The sequence below is a fragment of the Podarcis pityusensis genome (genome assembly GCF_964106645.2).
Source record: "Podarcis pityusensis genome assembly, chromosome: 2".
Lineage (NCBI taxonomy): Eukaryota > Metazoa > Chordata > Lepidosauria > Squamata > Lacertidae > Podarcis > Podarcis pityusensis.
In genome coordinates, this window is record NC_138029.1 from 60,971,296 (window position 1) to 60,998,691 (window position 27,396).

Genomic DNA, 27,396 nt, shown 5'->3' on the forward strand with positions numbered 1-27,396 from the left:
TTTAGAATACTATTAGAATGTGCCTTACCCCCACTGCATCGATAAATGTGCAGAACAGTGATGTAAGACGAGAACATAGCTTTGACATTTATCCTGGCAAATTCAGAATCTATCATTTCCTCTGTTGAAATCGCAAGAAACCTCTTACACAAGGTAAAGGCAAAAACAGGCCAGGGACTAGTGGTTCTCCTGTTATAATAATAAGTTCCTTCCCAGGAGAGAAGAACACTGTGTGCACAAGGAGCAGACACTTTTAAAAAAACAAAAACTTTGCTGTTTGTTTAACTATGAATCATTTCACTGGCAGTGAAATATTTGAATTCTACTTTGACTCTCAAAATATTTTAGTAGAAGTAAATATTTAGTGGCAGTTTTGCTCAATTTTTATTTATTTTTTTACAATTCTCTCATTTGCTTTTATACACAAAGGGTGCCATCCTGTCCACACTTGCTTGGGAGTAAGTCCCACTGAACTCAATAGGACTTACTTCTGAGAAGACATTTATTTTCTTTTTTATCAAACCCTGCCCTTTGTTGTAACCTGCCCTGGGGTCTACAAACAAGGAACACAAAATTATTTAATATTAAAAGGAGTTGAAATAAACTTTCCTTGACCAGCAGTCTGTGGCCCAGGCATGTACTGTCTCAAAAGCATGTCAAAAGACCCACCTTTTCAGTTTCTCTCTAAAGCTCAGCCAGGTTTGTACCAACCCAATGTCCCTGGCATATATGTTCCAAAACTGGGGTGCTATAACTAAGAAGGCCCTGTGTTGAGTTATAGCTCATCAAGCGTCTCTCACAGATGGCACTGCCATCATGGCCTTATCATCAAGTTATGGGGTGGTTGATACAGGGAGAAGCTGCCTTATAAGTAACTGGGTCCTAAGCCATGTACCGTATTTTTCGTCCCATAGGACGCACCGGCCCATAGGACGCACCTAGTTTTTTTTGGGGGGGGGGAATAAAGGGGAAATTTTTTTCCTTTATTTCCCCCCCAAAACCAGGTCGGGGAATCCAAACCAGGTCAGGGAACAGCGGGATGGCGGTGCTCCGCCTCCCCACTGTCCCCCAAGCTTGTGGGGCTGGCGCTGGGGAGATGCGCACTTCTCCCTAGCGCCAGCCTCCAAACCAGGTCGGGGAACAGCGGGATGGTGGTGCTGCCCCACTGTCCCCCGAGCTTGTGGGGCTGCCCGATGTCTGCGCTCTGCTTCATCGCGCCCCGCACTCCGGGCAGCAGGCTGCTATTCGCAGCCTAGGGAGCCCTGCGGGAACTCCCGCGGGCTCCCCAGGCTTGCTGATAGCTTCCTGAAGCCTAGAGAGCGAGAGGGGTCGGTGCGCACCGACCCCTCTCGCTCTCCAAGCTTTAGTGAAAGCCTGCATCCGCCCCATAGGACGCACACAGATTTCCCCTTCATTTTTGGAGGGGAAAAAGTGCGTCCTATAGGGCGAAAAATACGGTAATACAGCATTTTATAGACTAAAAGTAGTGTTATGCCACAAAATTTTTTGCTCTGCTTTGTGCTTTTCCTCAATCAAATGAGACAAGGAATTGCATTTGAATTGATAATTCTATGGAGATAGATATATATATATATATATATATATATATATACACACACACACACACACACTGAGTGGAATGCAGAATTTTTTTCTATTTACAGTACCTTACATTCAAGGTTGTCAGGGAGTGTTTGTGACTAATGACCTTTCTTTCATTCTATAAACCTCCACGTGGTAGCCTTCTTGGCTGCTTGCATTTCCTGAGGAAATCCCAGGAAATCCTCAGCTGGGTTTTCACATAAGCACAGGAAAGCAGGAAGGCTGCCAACTGTGCTCCTAACAGTTGTTCTTTATTATTTTTTAAATAAAGCCATTTTACTTTTAAGTGAAGCCTTTTCTTACTAGAAATCAGTGTGGGAAGATAGTTTATAGAGGTTAAAAGAAAATCAATCGGCATACAAAATCAATTGGTATCCAGCATCCCATGCTTCAGTTAAAGCCCAGGGAAAGATACATGAGGTAACCCCTCCCATGAAGCTTTTTCCATTCAGGGATATTGGGCACCTGGGGAGGCTGCAGAATGGTGGGTAATGTTTAATGGAAACATTAAACATTGCCCATGGCCACTTTGCAACAATAAAAGTCAGCTCAACACTGTACCCACCAAAATTCTGAAGAAATTCAAAGGAAATTTGAAAGCATCCTGAGACAGAGGGAGAAAATTTGAAGTCTCTTCCACAGGGGAATTGATGATGATGATGTTGAAGATGGAGAAACTGGACAAGATGTTTCAATACAGCACTAACTATAAAACATTGAATTGGGCTCAATTGGCAGTGAGTGCAAATGTTGTGGCACTGCATGTGTGCTCTTTCAAACCCTTTACCACTATATTCCCGTTGTTTGTACTTTGAGTAAGCATGCATCAATAGGTCACATGTGTCAATATTATTTTCATTGATTTTAGCTTGGATAAAATATTGGAGCAGGTGTAGAATCAACATAGGACATTATTTTTATATTGAGACTTTTCCAGCATTCCAACATTTTTTCAGAGTTGTGGCTATAAAATAGTTTTGATTGTTGAACTGGTTTTGCTACTCTGATTTCCTGCATACTTAAAGTTTTGGCCAACTACAGTACATTGTTCCGCGGGGTTTTCCCCCCATTTTTTATATTCTTTAAGTTCACCATCATTTTAAGTTTAGGAATGCAGCAATAGCCAGTCCTTCAACATTTCACTTTGCTGAAGGCCAGAGAGACCAGACCAGGTTCCCGTCTGTCTCTTGGAACAAAAGAAGCTGATTGCAGAGGTGTCACCAACTGGTGCAACCCTCTGGCCAGACAGGAGTAATTTATAAGCTACTTGATTCACAAAGTTGAATGCCAATGCTAAATGCACTGTCTGTAGTCTGAATCCCCTTTTTAAAAAAGAGAAAGAAATCTTAATAACCATTTTTAGAAATAGATTTGCTTGTCTTCCACAGTAATCCCAAAGTCAAAATAGCTTTGCAGTTTGTTCACTTTGATTCCACATTAATCACTTGTTACGTTTTAAAGGTCAATATGTAACTACTACTATTACATCTCAGAACACTAAAAAAGGCTTTGTTTACACATATTAGAATTAGACTCACTTAATATTTAAGTGTTCCTTTTTAAGGCAGATTGAATTCTTTAAAAAAAAAAGCCAACGTAATTACAATTTTAACCCCCTTAATTGCTGCTTCAATTACTGATTTGGCTATTTTGAATCACCAGCAGCATAATAAAGAAAGTGGAAAGGTTGTCTGTGGATATTGTTTGTCATTTAAAATTATAGTATAATGGCTCAGCTCTTCTGTATCAGAGTCATTATGTTGAGGATGAAATTATTTTGCTTGTTAAAGCTTAATAGGCTCGTGTTACATGATAAGCTGTTTTCTAGAACACATGCACTTGGTTTTGTTTGTTTGTTCATTCCATATTCCATATAAAGGCATTCTATGTAAAAAACTGCAAGTCTCTACTTGTGGGCAGATTTCAAGCCTGCTACTGAATAAATGATAAACATCATACAGAATAGATTGTCTGAAGTGTTGGTCTGGAATTTTAAAGATGTTTTCTTCATCTTTTCTTGAACAAAATCTTAGTCTGGACCTAAGCTGAAGCACAGTCAGTTTCTCCCCTTGTTAGACAAAATGAAAGAACGTATCAAAGAACAGAAAATTGCATATTAAGAGCATGGTTTTATTTTATTACTTTTTCTGCTACCTGCTTAGCTGCTTTGAGCAATTGGAGGAAAGAATACCAATTGCTGGAAATCTTGGGGGAAGTGTTCTTGTGCTCAAATCCTGCTTGTAAGTTTCCTACATGCATCCAGTTGGTGACTGTGAGAACAGTATTTCAGTATTTTGGGGTAGATCTAGAACTGAAATAGATAGTCAGCTATCTAATTTTCCTTACCCATTTACCTCCTGGGTTGCCATGGTAAGGATGAGGGATATGAAAGTCCAAAGGGCTCCTAGAACACCATATATCTGGTCAAATGATGTGCACTATGGAAGAAAAAGGAACCCATACCCACTTGGTCCCTGTCCATTCAATAGGCTGAAATCATTTGCAACTGTGGTGGTCCACTGGGAGTTCAGACGAGGTAGAAGAAGGTCCAGCTCCAGCAGCTGCACATAAATCTGGACATAAAAATAATTATCTGCTTGACTCTTTGTGCATGAATTGAGCAGATAATGTGAATAAATTCTGTGAATGTTGCCATCACGTCTGGCTTGATGATTAAGTCAACATACATGAAAATGCCCTATCATCTTGAATGTGGAGTCATGTAATCTGTCAATCACCACTTCATTTGTGATTGCTGAACTCATTTGAAATTCCTCCAGTGTGAAATGACTTCTCCTTAGTTTTTTTGGTAAATAAATAAAAGACAGGTTAGGAAGCTTCATGGATAGAACAGATGGGAGAAAGAAACTAGAAGTACTGTCTTTGCTGGGGCAAAGCAAGCTGTTAAAACAGTTCCCTTACTCCTTTAAACTGCAAAGGGGGTAGTGTTTCAGCAGCTTGGGTCCTAGGAGTGTGGTAAGCAGGGGTGGACCACCCCGTATGACCACCTGAGGTGTAATGGGAATGTGCTGCCCCTTGCCCACTGCCCACTACCACACACCACCTCACCTGCCACCCTGCTCCACCACTTCTCTACTACTGGAATGCCCCCCTCTTTCTGAACTTGCCAAGAGGGGGGCATTCGGCAAGAGTTTGCTGCTCATCTTCTCCACCCCAGAGGTGGGAAAAATGAGTGGCAAGGCCACATGCTGGAGTGCCTCCCTCTTGCTAAACTCTGTGTGAGGACAGCTGTTCTAGCAGCACTGGAAGTGGTGGAAAGGGCTGGGTACCACCTCCTGCACTTTTGCCACCTGAGGCAACTGCTTCTCCCCACTTCATGGGTGGGCCAGCTCTGATGGGGGAGGATATGGAAGATAGGTGCAATGGGAACTGCCTTGTACCACTTCAAACCATTGACTTTCCAGGGATTGAGGCAAGAGTCTTTCCTAGCTCTACTGTATGTTCCTGGGGGTGAACCTGAGACCTTTTGCATAGTAACCAAATGTTATACCACTGAGCTGCAGCCCTTTAACTCTAGGCTTTGAGCATGTCTGCTTAAAGGCATGCTTTCTCTGTGATCAATTCCTTCTTACACTTTGGTAGAATCACTTCCTTCCATGATTGCCTGCTGAGCTGCCAAGCTAAGATCTGTCTGCCAACTTTTCTCTGCCATTAGTACTCACAGGCCTCTGCACATTTTGTGGATAAAATATATATGCATACCTGGGAGGCCCCATGATATGTATGGATCTCCTTTCTTCTCGTTCCCTCCTTTTTGCAGCCAGCTTATTGTCACATGGTATTTCCTGTTTGAAAACGTGGGGTGTGATTGTGATCTGCATGCAGTATACCTGTTCAACACTATATCCTCTTTCAGAGATACTAGGCACCTCAGAGTCCTTTATCCCATTTCCAGCTGGGTGAAAACAGCCGCAGCAGAAATCTCAGGCACTGCCTTAGTTCTTAACTGCCATACCTTATTATATTCTTTGTTGATTAGTAGGAAGGTGGTAAAGGTATAGCACCCCATCAAAATATTCATGAATTTGAAAATAAATTGCATGGAGATAAAGGTTCACATGTTTCTAGTTGCTCTTGAAACTTCCCCACCTCTTCCCCCCTGCATATTGCAAACATTTCCCCACTGAATAGAAAATGCTTTCCTTCACTGCTGAGCCTGCTGCGGAATTACAGTAGATTCTTTCAACTGTGGATCTTAAAGCAAGGATTACAGGCTGTTAAGTTTTTCAGCAAAATAGAACTTCATTTGCCTTGGCCCAAGATGTTTCAACACATTTATTCATAAGCGGGATGATTGGCATACCAAAGTAGATTCACAGTGTGCATTTGCCCTTCCATTGAGAAGAGATTTGCAGTCTGTCAGTTTAACTGTAGCCGACATTTCAGTCGAGGTTTTAATTTGTTTGTTTGGGATTTTGAATTGCTGTTAGGGGTTATACTCTTGAAAAGCATCCCTCCCCCCCCCCCCCCAAATTATTTTTATTCTTTCTCCATAAAGAAGAGTATTCACTTATTCGGTTCAGCAGCCGGTGTGGTGTACCTTCCATACTCTTCCCATCAGAAATAGATCCCATCATTTCAAAAAACTATGTTAACACAATTAGAGTCAACCACAATGAAGTAAACTGTGTCTAACATACTTTGACTTGTGAGTCGAGGCCCCGTGCCCTGCTTTATGATGAAATAAGACACGTGGACACAAGTATTTTACGTTAATGGGCTAAAAATGGCCACAACTTTATTGGTTGCAGAATGTGAGTAGTATTGGCTTAGGGCACTGGATCTGAACAGACTACATTTGACTCCTGCCCGCTCTATAGGGAGTCACACAACCTGTAGGGGGAGCCTGTTGATGCAAATCAACTGGAAGCTTTCCCCTTGAGTCACCAGAGGGTCGTGCCATGGCCCTAGCCACTACCTGGGCATCAGACAGGAACCATGACCACCAGATTCCTTTAACGGAACACCCATAAAGGGGAGGGGTAGGTGATGGCCACAACCTCCCCTCCAACACACAACATATTTTCCAGTGCCTAACCGCCAAACCTTACAAAGTTGTGACAATTTGCTATGAGGTAGGCAAAAAACCAAATGGCTGGTGCCAATCTGCCAAGTGGGGGAAAAAATTCCTACCAGGCCCCTTCAACAGGTGACCAACCGAGGTCCATAGCAAGGTCAGGTGTGGAATGCACGAGAATAGAGGGAGGGAGGGAGATCCATGTGTGTAGGAAATAAACAGGCTGAGCCACAGTCCCGCACTCGTTTAAGAGCGGCAAACCATGCCCCCCCAGCCAGCCGTATTGGCTGGCTGTGGGCCTGACACAGGCCAGGGACTCTCTGTGACGCAGTGGGCCATCCACGCCCACTGCGAAGCATGGGAAGCAAGACCCGCTCACAACCTCTTCCCTCAGGGAAGAGGAGAGGCTTTGTTGGCTAAAGTTTGCCTAATTGACTTCAGAAAGAGTGGTTTAACTGTCAGAATCAAAAAATGTAAGTTTGTTTTTACTTTGGAAACACAAACTGTTGTGTTACTAAGGGCATTGTTGTTGCGTAATGTAAACCCAGGCTGGATCTGGCCTGCCTAAACCACAGGAAGTGGCCCCACAGCTTTATCTCCAGATCTGATTGGGAGATAACATTTTAGAGTGATCTCTAAGTAGCAAACAGAGTGCTTTATCTCTCAGTTGGATAGGGAGATAAAATATCCCTTTAGAGAGGTGCCTTCTAAGAGTAAATCCCATACACAGCCTTCCTTGTCCTCAGCATCTTCAGTATCCGTATATTTGCCAGACCTCTGAGTCATCACAGAATTGTAGCCCCTCGCTTGCAGCCCCTCGCTTGTGGCAAGTCAACTGGGCACATTGAGACTGCTTCCCCCACGCTGGCCAAATTACAGCGTAGCGCCTGGTCTTTATTAGTTGCCCAAGGACTAGTAAAATTCTACCTTCATTGAGAGAGGATGAAGGTATCAGAATATGCCTTAATTTTTCTTTCAAGAACTAATGTTCGCTTTTGAGGCAGCTGTGAAGAGGGCATCCCAAGTCACAAGCCCTTTGCATTGTTTCTTTATTCGCTGTAAACTGCTGGGGCAGATCTTCAAATTTAGTGAACCACTCAAACCACTCAAAATGACTCTTAAAACTGTATTTCTAAATGACAAGAGGGCCAGAGGAGCAGAAAAATGTTATTAGCACTAAGATTCATCTCCTATTAGAGGCTACTCCTGAAAATGCCTCTCATATGAGTGTGAATGGGAAAGAGCATGAGTTTTCAGCTGTGGTGTGACGAGAACCTATGTAGAGACAGGACTAATTAAACTATCAGTGAAAATAGACCAAATTATTTCAGATAGACTCAAGTCAGATTTTTATTGTTTTGATTAGATTATGATAAATCAAAAATTATGATGGAGGTGCACCCATAATAAATTGAAGAATTAGCATGTAGCATAAGAAAGCTGTCAGGTTCTGGCATATGAATGAGAAGGAATCATCAGAATGCACTACTTCTGGCTTGCCAGTGATGGGGTAGACAACAATGCTATGCTGTTTTAAAAAGAAAATGCCAAAGCTTTACTTGGTTGTATAATGTTGTGTGTGTGTGTGTGTGTGTGAGAGAGAGAGAGAGAGAGAGAGAGAGAGAGAGCGAGAGAGCGCTCCTACCAGTTACCTGCAACTGCATGGCAGAGCTGAAAAGAGGCACACTCCACCCCCTGCCAACAGATTGGTTACATAGGACCACACCCTTGTATTTCAGGAAGAACATCATGGCAAAGGGAAGACCAAACTAGTCCTATCCATTGTGGCTTGAAGCTCCCATGGAAGGAGCAGCCTTGGCCCAGTATACCTGAAGGAGCGTCTCCACCCCCATTGTTCAGCCCAGACATTGAGGTACATCTCCAAGGGCCTCCTGGTGATTCCCTCACTGTGAGAAGTGATGTTACAGGGAACCAGGCAGAGGGCCTTCTTGGTAGTGGGGCCCGCTCTGTCAAATGCCTGCCCATCATATGTCAAGGAAATAAACAACTATCTGACTTTTAGAAGACATATGAAGGCAGCCCTGTTCAGGGAACTTTTTGATGTCTGATGTTTTATCGCTTTATTATCATCATCATCATCATCATCATCATCATTACTTATGTTGGGAGCCTCCCAGAGTGGCTGGGGAAAGCCAGCCAGATGGGCAGGGTATAAATAAATTATTATTATTATTATTATTATTATTATTATTATTATTAATATTATTATTATTAATATTATTGCTGCTGCTGCTGCTGCTGCTGCTGTAAAGCTTGCTTTCCTCTCACCACCTCTCCCCCCCTTTTGTGAAGTATTAGAATCTGAACCTGGGCAAGAACTGTCTCAACTTTTAATACTTACAAAATTTAAGAAACTTTGGACAAAATTGTTAAACCTTTTTTTAAAGAAAAAAACCCTACTGCTACTACTTATTACTATTTTGCTAAACAAGTATTCATAATAGGTTGTATCCATTGTTAGTTCTATGCAGAGTAGACCCATTTCAATTAATGGGCATGACTAATCTCAGCCATTGAATTTCAATGGATATACACTGCATAGGACTTACCGGTAGTTGGAGTCATCATGCCAAATAGAAAATCAAGTTGCTATAGTTATATCCATTGTACAATGAAACTGGCAGCTTTAGCTTTAGGTGTGACTTTAGCCTTGTGCAGATTACATATTCAGAGACAAGGAAAGTGTGCCCTTTGGCCTGTCCTCCAACCTTCACATATTAATTCACCCTTGTGACCAAAGCAAACTCAGTACAGCATGCAGACTCAGAAGGCTACATAAACACAGGGAACTGGGAGGAATAGTACTGGTGGCACAACCCTGACCCTTCCTTTAGTTGTTTTCTCTGGATGTGTTGTCTGCCCAAGGCTACTGAACCAATGGCATGTGCTGCTGAAGCAAAACAGTGAAGAAACTTCTAGGATCAACAAAAGCCATGGGATGCAGTTCAAGCAGGCTGAAAGGAACCGTGCTTCACACCTGATGGAGTGGCACATACTTATTTAAATCTTGGTTTTACAGCACCAGTCATGAAAATTCATAGAGGGGAAAAACAATAAAAACAACATTCAGTAAACCAAAACAAATTACATCAATAAATCAGCGAAAGCAACAGTCCCAGTAAACGGCCACTAAAATAAGCACAACTACCCTGAAAGTACCGGTAAAGGTAAAGGTACCCCTGCCCGTACGGGCCAGTCGTGTCCGACTCTAGGGTTGTGCGCTCATCTCACTTAAGAGGCCGGGGGCCAGCACTGTACGGAGACACTTCCGGGTCACGTGGCCAGCGTGACGAAGCTGCACTGGCGAGCCAGCACCAGCACCGCACACGGAAACGCCGTTTACTCTTCCCGCTATAAAGCGGTACCTATTTATCTACTTGCACTTAGGGGTGCTTTCGAACTGCTAGGTGGGCAGGAGCTGGGACCGAACGGCAGGAGCTCACCCCGCTGCGGGGATTCGAACCGCCGACCATACGATCGGCAAGTCCTAGGCACTGAGGTTTTACCCACAGCGCCACCCCTGAAAGTACCGGTAAATAGTGTTAAAAATGAAAGTTCTTCTGAAAAGTGACAGCCTTCAACTGCCAAAAAAAACAAACAAACTAGCAGGGACAAGACTAAATGAATCTCTTTTGGAGGATAATTCTAGAGCATTGGGGCTGATCCTTGTAGACTCCCCATAAAATGTTGCTAAGTTGATCCCAGAGAACACAAAACAAAGAATAGGTAAGAAAAGCATGCTTGCTTCCTAATGAGGTTTTCACAGCCATAACCACTGCAAGCTTACTCTGAATGTTTATATTGTTTTTATCAATCTGCAATGCCATGGGTACATCCTTGCAATGAGTGTGAAACTAATATGGAGAAGGTTTGGGTGGGAGAAACCTAAGTTAAAATCCTCATCCCTGCTAAATTGCATGTTATAGCAGATCTTGAGCTGTATATATATGGCTGGCCAATACCATGTTCTTCACTTTTGCATTTCAGTGTAGGTTTGCTTACTTATACTGTTATTACATCATCTCAACATTAATTTACCAGCCTCTCATTGGCAGTAGCCAACAAACTGGAGAACTGGGGCAGGGCAAGGCAAGATGTGACAAGGGGAAGACTTGGGGCAAATGTTGGGTTCATTTGTCCCTGTTTGCTGTAATATGCTCACTGAGGTAACTTGGGGCCCAACCCTACATCCCATAGTCATCAAGAAGTAAAAGATGCATCTTAAGTGTTTTAAAAGTGGGTGCGAAGTAAATTGTTTAGTGTGAGTAATTGCACTTATCAATTGGTATTTCCCTAACTAACCTTTGCTTGTTTCTCCTTACACTCATATAGCCATTATTTCCTCCTATTTTTGGCATGCTGCTAGCTGGCTTCTTTTTGTTGTTGTTTGCTTTGGGATTGCAAAAAAGCCTAAGATTCAACAGCACAGGCTTTTCTCACATGCTTTCTTCCCAGATCCATTAACCACTCCCCCACCACAGTTTGACATAATAGGAAATCCAGCTGTGCAGGTGGGAAAGGAGGAAAGACAAAAGAACTCTGGGGAAATGGGCAGGAGAAGACATAGTTGTTGAGTCTCTCCCTTAATCAATAAATGTGAAGATGTAGCAACAATTTCCAGGTTGTAACTGACAACCCTAGTTACACTTTCTGAACTACAGCTAATTAGGTCTTGGTCCAATAAATCATTTTAAAACATACATTTTTGCACAATGTGTCTCTCTGTTTCATGTCCACATAGTAAATTATTATAGGTATGAAAATGTTACAGGCATTAACATTGAAAGACCTGTTTTCCAGCAATCCTACATGAATTCTATTTACTACGAAGAACAGCCATAACTTGAACACTATCTCTTTAGAGAGACGTACAGCAAGAACCCTTCTATGGGTGTTTAAAACCTAGTCTTTTTAAACCTGTGAGATAATATGAATGCTGCATAGGTGATAACATCCCCAGGCAGGCAGAAATAAGATAATAAAAAATATTTTTTTCTGTCTGGGTTCTGAATGCTGGCAGGTCATACTTTTGACTCAAAGCACATACGCTTCTGGAACTGAGCAAGACAGAGAGATAAAGTTAAAACGAACACACGTCTCTGTCAAGCTGAAAAGACAAAATGTTCATAATAGAAGCCACTCTAAAGCTATTTTGTTTCTGACGTATTAGTGGAAATGGCATTAATACAATGCCTTTTCCACTTAAAAGATTTGCAATGTATTTTTTTTTTCTTTTAAAACCCTGTTATTAATAAATTGAAGTTGCTTATCAGACCATTTCTAACAGCTAGAAGAAAGTGAAATCTTGAGAAAAGCCAGTTTAGCTGATAACCATATTTTATACTTTATTTTAAATCTGAAGGTTTTTGGGGTTGAGAGCTGTTTTTCTGCCACCAAGTATAGATTTGGTGGTGGTGGTTTTTTACCTTTTCACTTCAAAATGATCTGATTTGTATATTGAATATTTTATGAACTTGTGGAAGAGGGCTGTGCAGTATTTCTGCTGAGAAGTTCTGGGTGAAATGACTGGTGGGTTGAGTGTGGCAATTAATGCCTCACATTTGCGTTTGCTATATCTTAACATAACCTAAGCCCAACTTATGTTGTCTGTTGGTCTAAAAGCTCAATAGGGAATGCAATCCAGGCTGTTAGAGCATTTGGCAGGCTTCTATGTGATATAAAAGTTAAAACAACGATATATTTTTAGATGATCAATTCAGACTCACATCATAAAACTAGCACCTGCTATGCAAATTGTTCCCCTCGGGAAGTTGGCGCTCTTATTTTTCCTCTTCCATAGCCAGTCCTCATTCAGCAACATTTCCCTCGCATTTTCAACTATAGAGCATGCCATAATAATATCCATCCCTGATTATTCTTTGGCATCTACGGAGCCGCATTAGCAATCACATTGATGGATTAAGTGGAACACATGAATGAAGAAGCAGACAATATTAACTAATTGCAGTTGTTGAGTAGATGGGAAAGAGATGGATGTGGCGTGGTAGGACTCAATCGATCATCAGCTTGAAGGAACAAGTAGAAGGTTATGACCCCTCATGGTTAGACTTTTTGAAACAAAAGCAATGTTGAACACCTCAGGGACTACATGCATCTTTCAACTAGTTTCTAGTTTTAGGGCTCTTCCAGACAAGTTGCTCATTGAGCATTCATTCCGCTTTGGTTGCTTAGAGGTAATATGACATTGCTGTCATCCCACACTTTCCAGTTCATTTTCCTGTCACTTTTCTTACCACAGAAATGTTGTTGTATGCAAGAGGGCCAAATTTGCTTTAATTGCACAAAATTTGCTGGCAGGGTACTGAGTATCATCTACAAAATAGTGTAGTCTGAAAGTAGCCTGAGACTATGTTTGGAAGTTAGCACTTTCACAGCATGTGTTCAACCAAATAGCAACAAACATGTTTCTTAAAAAAAACACACACCATGCAAAGCATGACACTGCTCAGTAGCCATCTAACCAGGCCATTTGGTTAGAGTAGAAGATGAACTTGAATGCCACCTTTTGAAATATAGCAATCAAATGTTCAAGTTAATTAGCAACTTAATAATCTGCAACCACAGCAACTATTTTTTTTTAACCAACCCATAAGATGGAGTTGTTGATTTCTTCTAACAAGATTCTGTACAGAAAAACATATGTGCAAGTTACACAAGGGGACTGTGTGTGGGTTGCACATATGGCTTGCAAACTTTTCTTCCCCCTAATGCTCCTGCTCCTGTGATCTCAGGTCCCTGGTAGTCACAGCTTCTTGTGCTTTTGCCTCCTAGCTATGATTATATGGCATGATTTTTAAGATACTTAAATTTTTGCAGGCATTCTTTCGCGCAAAGATGTAGGCATGTTGTAATATTTGGGTAGCATCACTGTGAGCTTTACGAATTTGGACCCACCTGATTTCACAAATCATTTGCAGAAATTTTAATAAGTATACCTCACCCTTTTTGGTTCAGTCCAGAGCATTTTACTATTCACCTGTCTTAATTAATGAGGAGTTAGTTTGTTAAGGAAAGTGAATGCATTCTAGAAGATTAACACTGTCATATACTGACAGAACTGGTTTTTGATACCAAGGATTTGATTGCAGGCTTCTCTATCTCTCTTTTTGGTTGGCTTTTTTATTTTATGATATCGTGATGGGGTTGCTTCTGTAGATGCAAGCTTCCTAATAGTGCTATTTATCACTGTGACAAAGGCTCAAGCAGAAGAAAGCTTTAACTGAAATGAAAGAATAGCATTTTTATTATTTTAGCAGCTGAATGTGATATTACAAGAGAGTTTGAATTGTGCAGCAAATTGCAAACTGAGGCAAAATTGCTTTAAAGAGCATCCATATGTGTTTTCTAAACCATGATAAAGGCATTCGGTGATGTTTTAAAATGTTTTCCTTGTCTCGGCTAAACTGCTCTGATGTGCTTTCATATTAGGGCAAAGCAGTGGGATTGCTATTTCTTCCAAATGCTTGGGGTAGAATTTATATATTGTTATGAAATCTAGAAAGCCAATATCACATGGAGCTACTTCACACATGATATTTACAGTCCCTCCATCATGGTTAAAGGGGTGGGCCATTAGACCTTGGGAGGCCCTCTGTCCTTACTAGAGCTAATTCCCACCACATGCCCTCCTAGCCTTACCCTTGATTAGGTGTAATGTTAGCCAGGGCTTACTTTTAAGTAGGATTCAGGTCCATTCTTTTTATTCTTTAACACAAAAACAAAGGGCTGATTTTTTACAAAAGGGTATGAGACATACAAATGGACCCTGGATGGGCATGTCATAAAACAAGTTAGTAATTGAAACTACTTGAGAGTTACTTTTCAGTCCACTCTATCCTGGTCACTTTGAATTCAAAATATTGCATTGAGTGCATGGACTATTCCAGTGGCATTGTTGAGGTTCTGCTGTGCAAAGGATGATGAGCATATACCTTTAGTTTGAAGGTGCCCCCCAAAACAAAGGAATTACCAAAACTATGTACATAATCCAGGTGTGCATATTAGGAATGAATCAATCAATCAATCAATCAATCAATCGCAAGAGAGGAGAGGACACAAACTATTTTTTTGAGATCTTTGGTGCCCCAGCAGTATAGGATTTGTCTATATTCATCCTCAACAGATTATGACTACCTATCCCTGGCCTTTTTCTTGATAGCTCAACTTGCTGCTGGATTCAGCAACAAAGTCAACACCATCTTCTGTCACTTGGGTTAGAAAAAGCAACCAGCTACATTAAAGAGGCTTCTAGATCATAACTTGCAAAATTTGTCAAGTCTGACATATTGGGGGTGTTTTTTTTTCACCACTGTCCTTTAGTCTAGAACCTAAAAGAGATCATTGATTTGCTAGGTATTTAGCAATTTTGAATATCCCTAGGTAACAGAAGAACATTTCCATGTGCTGGTTCAGTGCTTTGCTATCAGCATTTAGGGTCAATTTTCCAGGCTGCCCTTGGCACTTGACAGTTTGTCCCTTGCAAAAACAGCTCAAGTGAAACAATAGCTCATGTCCTCCTATACTGTAACTTTTATAGAAAGATACCAATCTGAGCTAAAGCTTTTAGAAGGAATGACTATAGCAGGCACCAAATTGACAATAGACATTATCTCTATTTATAACTCTTTCTGATTATTCATGGATTTTCTTATACTCTCATGTTAAAAGGTGCATGCATGTGTTGTCTTGATAACTGTATGTACTGTATCTGATGTTATGATTTGTAGACCAGATATACTGAAAGCGATCATAGAAAAGCACAACCTAAAACAATATAACATTTAGTAACCTTAATAATACTTAACTAGCACAACTATGCAAAATATAAATGAATCTTTAAAATAGAGTTGGCGTTACCCTTGACAATTATTTAAAAGGCTTCTATCAGGAATGCCAGTCCTATTTTTAAGGAGTTTATATTTAATTTTTAGATATAAATATAATATTTTTAAACAGACATTTATATGGCACTTTGTTCATTGAATGCCCTTTAAATTTAATTTCATAAATCATGCAGTGGTTGATTTTTCTTATTTCTCTTGGGCAGGATCGGTAGCCAGCTTCAGAACAATGGTTTCAAATCCTGGGTATTGCTAAATTCTGCTTGGCACCAAGACATTGTAGATATGTTTGTATGCTAAGAAGGGATACAATTTTATTTAGTTGACCATGATAATTTGATGGACATAGCAAATGTACAAAACTACTCAAACAGAGGAATCTTAGTATTGTGCAACTGCAACAGATTGGAGGGTGGGCACAATGTCAGTGGACATTGGACTACCAAGTGTCAAATTTTATTTTATCCATGGTGTTATTCACTCCTGTATGAAAAAGGAGGCCATAGTTCTCATGCCATTGGTGATTCAGGGGTAGCAGAGGCTTTCAATATCACAATATAGAATCTAACAAGTTAAAAAAGACCCTAGATCTGAAACCCCATAATATAACAGTTAAAGTACTGAAGAGAAGAAGTGAGAACATCAATGACACAGTCAAGATAGCCATTCATTTTTGAAGTTTCAGATATCCAGAGTGGTACATTGCAGGCTTTTCAATAGCTTTAGAAACGTTCATAATCTAAAAATGGGCACATTGCAAAGCACAAGGAAATGTGAACATTGTAGTAGACAAAGTCATAGGAGTGACCTCAGCTGTGCATTGCCCCATTTTAGAATATTTCCTATGAGATTAAAAAATAAAATCAGCTTAACAATATATTCCTTAAATAGCAGGCCACTGGAAACAGAAATATAAAATCATAGTATCTAGCTCACTCATCAACTGAATGAGCTTCTTCGTACTTACCAACTTTAATATTAAGCTAGTTGTCAACATTGGTTATACTGAATGGGGTTTTCTTCTTGTTACTTTTCATTTTAGAAGGATCCCTAAAATAGTTTAAAAGCATATAAAGCTACATTGTAAGGCTGTCCTCCTAGCTGAGTATTAGCAGCCCTGACTGGCAACTGTAATCCAGGGTGTCAGGCAAGAGTCTTTTCTCACCCTACCTGATGATGCCAGAATTCAAATATGGTGCTTTCTGCATGCATGTGCTCGAATAACATGTTAGGGAAAATGCTAGACAAAAAATGCTTCCACTTAAAATTGTAGCTCTCTATGCATAATCTGTTTGGGACGCGGGTGGCGCTGTGGGTTAAACCACAGAGCCTAGGACTTGCCAATCAGAAGGTCGGCGGTTTGAATCCCCGTGACGGGGTGAGCTCCCATTGCTCGGTCCCTGCTCCTGCCAACCTAGCAGTTCAAAGCATGTCAAAGTGCAAGTAGATAAATAGGTACCGCTCTGGCGGGAAGGTAAATGGCATTTCCATGCGCTGCTCTGGTTTGCCAGAAGTGGCTTAGTCATGCTGGCCACATGACTCGGAAGCTGTACGCCGGCTCCCTTGGCCAGTAAAGCGAGATGAGCGTCTCAACCCCAGAGTCAGTCACGACTGGACCTAATGGTCAGGGGTCCCTTTACCTTTACCTATGCATAATCTTAGCTTCACTTTCCCATTCAATACATCAATCTCTTATCTAAAACATATAAAATACATTCTGGATATCCCTATCATCCACATTTCTATTACTGTACCTTAAATTATTATTGTTGTTGCTGCTGGTGGTGCTTTTTTGTTATTATATGCTGTTTTTATGCTATTGCTAGTTTTCATGTTTATGATTTATTTCTGTCTCCTATGGCTTTTATTGTTTTTCTCGTACAACCAATAACAATAATCATTTTGTTATATAACCACTGGAAATAAACAATATTGCTTTGCCAACAATTATAAACTCACTCTTTAGCTGGCCCTGAAATGTGCTTAGGCAGAATTAGATCCAAAAGGATTCCATGCACAAAATTTAGATTGTTTTCAGGCTTCGATTTGGCAGAGACTTGTCTTAGTTGTCTATCACATTCACACAGACCCCCGCCTTCTCTTCCAGCCTTCGGCAAAAGAAAGGAAACCTTCCCCAGAGACACTGGAATGGACCAGCTAATTTAGTAAAATGCAAGCCATGCCCTCTGATGCATGCCAGTGCGGTTTGTGGCTCCGATGGACATACTTACACAACAAAGGTAATGACAAAAGCGTTTCTGTCGTAATTCCGGGCATTTGCAAAAGTACCATTTAGGAATGTGAGTACCAAGCCGTTTAATGAAACATGTAAGACTGTGAGTAAGGAAGGCTGTTACCCTGATGCTCCTCATGTCAACTGAAAGTGCCAGTAGTTCAGGAGAGTTCCTCTACACCCCAGACTGGAAAGTGAAAGGGGGTCCACATTTAGAAGCATTTTTTAACAGTATTGTATGATTGCCAGATTGGATGCCAAACTTCCTGCACAATGGAAATAACGTGGATCTTGTGTTTAGAGTGTGCAGAAAAAGCAGTAACAATTGATTGAAGACACCTGTTATGTGAATCTGTGGCTTTATGTTTCCCTATATTTCCTTTTCTTTATGGTGTAGCATAACACATTAAAATGAACGATGTGCACTGCATTTATATCACTCAATGCATGGTTGTTAGAGAGTAAAAACCTTGGTGGGAAGTGTAACATTTGACTTTATAGTGAAAATATAATTCACTTGGTGTGCTGCATAGGTCATATATATTCTAAACCAGTACACCAAAGGCATAGCTAAAACACTAAAGGATTTCCACATCTGAGAGCAGATAATGCAGTCAGTGGATATTTTTTATTGGCCTGATTATTAACGCCTTAGATATCGATTTGGTAAAAAAAAAAAAATCACCTCCTTAGTCATGTTTAATTCAAGTGTTGATACCTCACTTTTTAAGTGGAATTAAGATTTCCATGTTTTGTTCTTTGCGGTGTACTATGTTGGATTAATCATTTATTCATACATTCATTGTTATAGACATATAATATACCCTATTCACAAAGGTTTTGCTTGGATATGATACTTTATGATAACAAGTCTGAAAACATAAACATAAAGAAGAAAAGATAAAATGCATCAATATATCCCATATAAAAAGTGCCCCAAAGGGCTGTAACTGTGGTGACCTAACTCACTTTAATGTATATTTAGCTCCTACATTGTTTTAGCAAGTATCCAGGTGATAAAAATTACATGATCCATGCACCAAGGATTTATCATCTATATCAAGATAGAGAGGTTTGGCTTCAATTGTGTACAGCAGATGCCGTAACAGAATCAAGCGGATGCAGTAGGTGAGGGTGTGAGAAGAAATGTGGGTTAGAAGGAATATATAGTGATCTTGAGTGGTGGCATAGAGAAAGGAAGACAAATTGCAGGAGGAGGATTGTTCCAGGCACAGGAAACAACAGGTTAGAAGGTATGGAGATAAACCAGAAAGGAAGGAGCATGAAGTTATAAAGGGCCATGAAAAAAGAAATCTGATGCCAATTCAGTCATGCATGTTGAGATCCTCATATGGGAACTGTACACACACACAACACATACACAATTCTATGTATGAGAGAGAGAAGGGGCAATATGAATGCATTTGCTTCTGAATATTCTGAATTTGAAGCAGGGCCAGAGAGGAGCAGAGCTAGGGGGGGGGGAACCTTAGTTTTTGAATTAAATGCAGAACATGACAACTTGTGGAACATGACAAAGAGGCAATGTGACAATTGTGGAGAAGTTGAGTTATCCATAGTGATAAGACAGACTAATTTTGCCAAGATATGCTGAATCAAGCACCAGAGGGCAAGGTGTATATTGGGAAGTTTCATTGGCTGAGCTAGCACTTGGCTGTCCATCTAGGTTAGATGGCAAAATAACATCTGTGAACTGTGTGCACGTGTGTGAATGTTTCCAAAATATTAGAGAATATTTAATCACATATAACTAGATAACCCCATAGTAACAATGAATTATTGCACTTGAATATGTGTTGTACATTTAAGGGAGCAGTCATAGCTTGGTGATATAACACATTCTTTTTATAGGTTCAGTTCCTAATATCCTCAGTGCCGGATTAAACCCTGTGGAGGCCCCTGGGCAGTCAAAATCTCCGGGGGGGGGGGGGGCTTGCAAATTATATCTGAATACTTTTTGAAATTTTCTTTCAAGAGCAAATAAATATTATTTTGATCCATTATTGCAGGGCCCCTAATAGGCTTGGGGCCCATAGGCCAGTGCCTACTCTGCCTGTTTGGTAATCTGGCAATGAATATCCCCAGCCAAAAGTATGTCCAGTATCAGGACTGGAAAATATCTTTTCCAGCAAACCAGGAGAGTTTCTGTCTGTCTGGGGAGGCTGTACTGAGCTCAATGGACCATTGGTGTGAGTAAGACAGCTCCATATGAACCAGCACTTGCTTTCATATGGCACTTATGTATTCACCAACTAGATTCTCTGTTACGGATTCCTTTAAGTCTTCTTTCAAAAATACATTTCCATTCTCTTGTGATTATCTTGCTCTTCCATGCTCTTCTTAGCCACTTAGAATATGCTCAGATAAAACAAAATGGGATTGACTTGATAAATCCATGGTAAATGCCTTTTATTGTATATTCAGTCAATCTGTTCCACTGGCTTATCGTGCCTTTACTGCATGATTTAGGCTGAGCCCCAGATCTTTCCGAAGCCCTTTTGATTATTTATCACTACATCCAAATACTTTTTTGATCCAGAGCCATTGATATTGTTAGTTCACTAACCTTCTCTGGCTCAGTTTTGATTCTGCTAGTTATAATGAAGACGTCTAATGCCTCCTGCTGTTGTCTGGGAAAGGTAGGCTCTTCCACCCCTCATTCCACTTTGAAAGAGATCTAGGTAAAATCAGTGTGTGGAAGGGAGGCCAGCATCTCACCCATTGGCATCATTTCCTCCTTACCTCCTATATTAGGTGCATAGACTTGACAAGGTACATGTGCAATTATACCCAGCATGCTTGCGAGGTAGAGATTTCACAGGGTATAGATTTTTTATGCACCTTGTGCATACATATGCTCTATTTGAAGAAACATATGGAAGGTGGGGTCAAGAAGAAATAATAATTAACAATTAATTAGTGTTTGGTGATTGGTGATTAGTAATAGTAATACCACCACACCCATCTGATTAGGTTGCCCCAGCTATCTCCCAACTCCCCACATATTCATTCTACTGCATTTTTATCTGTACAGGACTTAAGTCTTTTAATAATGTGTTTAAAGAATAATGTCCTATAATTCCCATTTCAGTGGTTTGTGGTCCCCACAAGGATTGTAAGGAAACTTATTTTGACACCAGTTTCTGGAAAATGCGGCATGGATGACTCTGTTTATTTTCCCCCAGTAGTGTACTATACTCCTTCCCATATGCTGGGCAATTATAGTTTCATTGGCTTTCATTTTAATCAAGTCCAGAATTCTTCTGCTATTGTTATTTTTTTTCCTCCTTCTGTTGCATGTTTCTAGCAGGTTTGCTTGAAAATTTGGATTGAAGTTTCTGCAGGTGACAGTTATAATGAATAGCAATTTCTCAAAGGATATGTCAATCACAGCTACCAAACACAGAGTTCTTTTGACCTTTATACTACAAGGAAGTGGTCCATTGTCAGAGTGCTTTCTTGTAATAGTACTTTGTTGCAAATGATGCAAAACAAACGTGTATCAGGTTTCACAGCTTGACTTGGGTAACATTAAAAATCTCTGACTCCAGTTCGTTGTTTCTTTCAATATAAACTTTTCATCACTCACCCAAAATAAGTAGTATTTTTGTGCAGTACTTCTCTTGAAACAAGTTCTTTCACATGTTTATTAGTAAATCATAACAAAGTCTTAGATTCTCAAAAAGAATTGAGCTAAAAGTCAGAATAGAATAATAAAATTTATAAGAAATAATAATGCATACAAAAGTTTGCTTGTTCGAAGATTTCTAAAGCACCTGTCAGGGTGCATCCCTCACAAGGCACTGTACAACATTCCACCACAAAAATATATGATATAAAACCTTCTGAATAAAGCAATGTTTCAGCCGTGTTGTTTAAAACATGATACTACATAAAAACCATTGTTCCATTCCAAGTGACAGCTCAGCAGTATAAGGCAAAAGTTTATGTTCAGGCAAGCCGAACAAAGTAAGGAATAGTAGGGCAAGACTATTCACTGGCACCCTGGTGTCAAGATTCTATCTGATCCAGAACTCACAATTGCCCCTAGGCAGCCTGAAGTGCCTCAAATCATTGATGTCTCACTTGGGCTTTGCATAATACCTACATCCACATGTTGCAGACTGTCTTGATCCCTAATTCTTCTCATATTCCACTGCATTTCTATGGTACAATTTCTAAATTTTGTAAATATGCAGATATATGGGGATGAAAATGTTATATCTACCACCACCTCAAGTAGGAGGGAAATCTTTTGAAGCAGAAGATTTACACTCACAGAGGATTCCCTCACAATTTAAAACCCAGTTTTCCAGTGTTCTAAATGTGTGTGGAGCCTCCATATGCGCAGCAGGTTCTCTGCATCAGAAAATGACCCTCCAACTCATGGAGAGTGATCCGAAAAGTGACAGAGAGGTGGAGCATGTCCCTATGGTGTTTACTGAACTCATTCAAAGGATGCCTGAAGTGTGCTCATGTGTCTCAGAGATTCTGTGCAACAGACAAACTCCAGCACTCTTCCCAGACACAGAGTGGCAGCAGAGGGTGATGAATTGTCCCGGACTTCATACTGAATTTCAGAGACCTGTCCCATGATCCTACCCCATAGGGCAGGCCAGGGTTCTTGCAACCACAACATCTTGATTATCAACCAATGATCTCTGTATGTACATTTTGGTCATTGCACAGATTTTCCATTTTCTTTTTTTTTTTTAAACAATTTATTGGGTTTTACAATAGAAATAAACATAATAAACAATATAACATTTGTCTTAACATAGTTTCACATTTTCTTTGGACTTCCTCACATCTCCCGCTCCCACTTTCATCGTTATAACATTTTGTCAGCAATTTATCATCTTATTTAGATTCTTATATCCCTTCTATGTTTCATAATCTTATAGTTCTCGAAAGGAGTTAAATTTTCACAGTCTTACTTATTTTCTTAAAAAACTTCTAAGTTTAGTGGTGCTCAGTTATTTTAGTCTAGCATCTTATTTAGCATTCACTCAAATTACAATGTTTTTGTAAATAATTCTTAAATTTCTTCCAGTCCTCCTCAATCCTCTCTTCTCCCAGGTCACGAATTCTGCCGGTCATTTCGGCCAGTTCCATGTAGTCTATCAGTTGCATCTGCCATTCTTCCAGTGTGGGTAGATCTTGAGTTTTCCAGTATTTTGCGAGAAGTATCCTTGCTGCTGTTGTTGCATACATAAAAAATGTCTGGTCCTTCTTTACCACCCCTTGGCCGACAATACCCAAAAGGAAAGCCTCTGGTTTCTTAGTGAAGGTATATTTAAATACCTTTTTCAATTCATTATAAATCATTTCCCAGAACGCCTTCACTTTAGGGCAAGTCCACCAGAGGTGGAAGAATGTTCCCTCACACTCTTTACATTTCCAACACTTATTATCAGACAGGTGGTAAATTTTTGCAAGTTTGACTGGGGTCATATACCATCTATAAATCATTTTCATTACATTTTCTTTCAGAGCGTTACATGCAGTAAATTTCAATCCATTACTCCACAACCTTTCCCAGTCCTCAAACATGATATTATACCCAATGTCCTGTGCCCACCTTATCATAGCCGATTTAACCGTTTCATCTTGTGTATTCCATTTCAACAGCAAGTTATACATCCTTGAAAGTACCTTAATCTTTGGTTCTAACAATTCTGTTTCTAGTTTCGATTTCTCCACCTGGAACCCTAGTTTCTTATCATTTTTAAAAACTTCTTTAATCTGAGCGTAATGTAACCAATCTCGCACTTTGTCTTTCATTTTCTCCAAACTCTGCAATTTCCAATTATCTCCATCCTTTTCTAGTATTTCCCAATATTTTGGCCATTTAGCCTCCATATTGGGTCTTTTTCGGGCCTTAGCTTCCAGAGGTGAAAGCCACCTTGGTGTTTTATTTTCCAGCAAGTCTTTATATTTTGTCCAGACATTAAACAGTGATTTTCTGACAATATGGTTCTTGAAGGCCTTATTTGCTTTAACCTTGTCATACCATAAATATGCATGCCATCCAAAAGTATTGTTAAACCCTTCCAGATCTAACACATCAGTGTCTTCAAGAAGTAGCCAGTCTTTTAGCCAGCAGAACGCTGCGGCTTCATAATACAGCTTTAGGTCTGGCAGGGCAAAGCCCCCTCTTTGTTTTGCATCAGTTAGTATCTTAAACTTAATTCTGGGCTTTTTGCCCTGCCAGACAAACTTAGAAATATCTCTCTGCCACTTCTGAAAGCACTCCTTTTTGTCCAAAACCTGAAGTGTTTGAAATAAAAACAACATCCTTGGCAATACATTCATCTTGATAGCAGCAATTCGGCCTAACAAAGAAAGTTTCAATTTTGACCAACTATCTAAGTCTCTCTTAATTTCTGTCCAACATTTTTCATAATTGTCCTTAAATAGACTTAGATTTTTTGCTGTTATGTTTACCCCTAGGTATTTTACTTTCTTAACCACATTAAGTTCCGTCTCATTCTGAAACCGTTCTGACTCTGTATCAGTCAAATTTTTTCCCAAGACCTTAGTTTTCTGTTTATTTAATTTAAACCCAGCCACCCGACCAAAGTCATTAATCAGTTGTAATACTCTTTTCGTACTAGGCTCTGGCTTCTGCAGGGTCAAAACCAGGTCATCTGCAAAGGCTTTTAATTTGTATTGTTTCTGTCCGACCTGAATTCCTTCCACCAACCGATCCCCTCTAATCATGTTCAATAGCACTTCCAGAACCGAAATGAATAACAAAGGGGAGATAGGGCAACCTTGTCGTGTCCCTTTTTCAATTTTGAACTCTTCTGTAACCACATTGTTAACTATCAATTTAGCTTTCTGTTCTGAATATATCGCCTCAATCCCATTCTCAAAACCCCGTCCCACTCCCATCTCTTTTAAATTTCCCATCATAAATTTCCAGGAGATATTGTCAAAGGCCTTCTCCGCATCTATAAAAATTAAAACTGCTTTTGTATTTATATCTGTTTGCAAAAGTTCCAAAATGTCAATAATGTTCCTTGTATTAGCAAACAGATGTCTACCTGGGAGAAAGCCGGCCTGGTCCTTATGAATTACTTCATTTAAAACTTTTTTAAATCTACTTGCCAAAATGTCTGCAAATATTTTGTAATCCACATTTAGAAGGGAGATGGGACGATAGTTCTTAAGTTGTGTCTTTTCAGCTTCCGACTTTGGTATTAATGTGATGAACGCTTCCTTCCACGACTCCGGTGCCCTCTTCCCCTCCATAATTTCATTGCTGACCTCCATCAAAGGTTGTATCAAATAGTCTTTTAATGTCTTATAGTACTTGGAAGTCAGCCCATCTGGCCCTGGAGATTTGCCGAGTTGCATGTTCTGAATGGCTTGTTCAATCTCCTGTCGTGTTATTTTAGAATTCAGGATTGTCCTATTTTCTTGTGACAATTTAGATAGTCCATTTTTTGCCAAAAATTGTTTAATCTCAACTTCGTCTTGCGGCCCTTGGGTGTATAGTTTTTTGAAGTATCTCTGGAAACACTTTCTAATGTCCACTGGATTCTGAATGTTTTTTCCATCAACCTCTAAGTTTGTAACCGTATTTAATCTTTGTCTTCTCTTCAACTGCCAAGCTAGCAGTTTTCCACATTTATTCGCCGACTCAAACGTTTTTTGTTTCATTAATTTAACCTTCCATTCAATTTCCTGATTTATCAGTTTAGAATATTGTGTTTGATAAAGTTTAATTTCTCTCAGAGTTGGCTGTGACTTCGGATTCACTCTTAATTTCTTCTCTAATTCTTTTATTTTATCCAAGATCTTATCTTTTTTCTCATTTTGTGTTCTTTTCTTTACTGCATTCTGTTGTATCAAGAATCCCCTCATTACAGCTTTGCTTGCGTCCCAGACGATTCTTTTTTCCACCGTAGTATTCATATTTATCTCAAAGTAATCCTTCAAAACTTTTTGGGCCTTCTTGGTAATTTCCTGATCTCTGAACAAATTGTCATTCATCTTCCATCTAAAGGATCCAGTTGGTAGTAGTGTCATATCCATCTTTACTGCATTATGGTCGGAACAGGTCTTTGGGCAGATTTCCACTTTTCTGACCTTAGGTGCCAGGCCTCTAGAAATCCATATTTGGTCGATTCTTGTCCAGGTCAGTTGGGCTTCAGAAAAGAATGTTCCCTCTCTTCCTAGTGGGTTCTTTGTCCTCCAGATGTCAATCAAATCCATATTGTCTGTCATTTCAAAAAAGGTTTTAGGTAGTCTGCCGTCTTTTGTAACATTTTGACTTTGTGACTTGTCCATGTTAGTTGATACGACCCCATTCATATCTCCCATCATTATGATGTTGTTGTAGTCCAGATAGTCCAGCATTGTCTCCTGCAGCTTCTTGTAAAATTCCGATTTCCCTTCATTAGGTGCATAGATTCCTAATATCAACAGTTTCTCTCCTTGATATTGTATCTCAATAGCCAAAATTCTTCCATGTTCATCTTTAAATAAGAATTTGGGTGACAGGCTCTCTTTTGCATATATCACCACGCCTCTCTTCTTGACTTTATCCGACGATACAAATTCCTGGCCCAATCTTTTATTTATTAACACTTTTCTGTGGAGCCTCGTCACATGTGTTTCTTGTAGACAGATAATGTCCAATTGTTCTTTTTTTAATATGTGAAATATTTTCTTCCTTTTTTCCGGAATGTTACAACCATTAATATTCCAACTCAGCAATTGCAGAGACATCCTGAATTAATCTGGTTATTTCTCCAGGGGTGGTATCTTCTCTGAATCTTCAGGTTCCCCAGGTGCTGGTGTTGATGCTGGCGTTGCCCCAGGCCCAGAGGGTAATTCAATTCCTTTTTGAAGGTCCTCTCTGTGTGTAGCCAAAAATTTGTCTCTCTCTTCCAATGTTCTAATTTTAACCTTTCTCCCTCTAAAGGTAAAAGATATTCCTTGGGGGAATTCCCACCTGAATGGAATTGCGTTGCTCCTTAGTAGTTTAGCAAGTTCAGAGTAGGCGGCTCTAAGATCCAGATTTTCCATTTTCTGGGGGCATAATTTGGTCCTTTTAGTTTTGTGGAAACGTTAGTACGCCATAGAAGCCAACTTCTACCCTTTGCTGTTTGAAAATTTCTGTGTTTGCAATGAGTAAATGGTTTACCAGGGCCATTCTCTAAGGAGAAATGTAAAACTGACAAGTGTAATGCAGGATCCCCCCCCCCACTCTAATGTTACCCACATGGTTCTCAGCAGTGCCAGCTTTTATGGGCTTGGCATTTATTTCAGCTGTTTGACTTCACACAAGGTTTCATTTCCCAGGCAGTCTAAATTGTTTCAAGCAACTGCTGTGAAACTAACGGTCAAGATTTAATGTCCTAGCAAATAAAATGTTGATGATTGTAAGTAATTATCAGGAAATTCTAATGCCTGCCCAAAATTTCAGGGAATGTTCTAAGCTTCAGCAAGCAAATGCCTAAATGAGCTTTACAAAATTCAGAACAGCAAAAGTGGCATTTGTGGATTATCATTGTTTTGAAATGTAACACAGAAGACACAATGCATCTGACATAATAGAGATAACACTGTCGTATCATATAGCTTCCATGTGTATCTAGAGTGGAGAA

General features: G+C 40.0%; 1 protein-coding gene across 2 annotated transcripts in view; it reads left to right on the top strand.

Moving 5' to 3' along the window:
* The window catches only part of SPOCK1 (SPARC (osteonectin), cwcv and kazal like domains proteoglycan 1), a 413,288-nt gene that overhangs the window by 257,731 nt on the left and 128,161 nt on the right, over nt 1–27,396 (top strand). For both annotated transcript variants that reach the window (XM_080996315.1, XM_080996316.1), the window contains exon 5: nt 17,630–17,762. In XM_080996315.1, the coding sequence (XP_080852441.1) occupies nt 17,630–17,762 (133 nt within the window). The remainder of the gene's footprint in view (nt 1–17,629; nt 17,763–27,396) is intronic.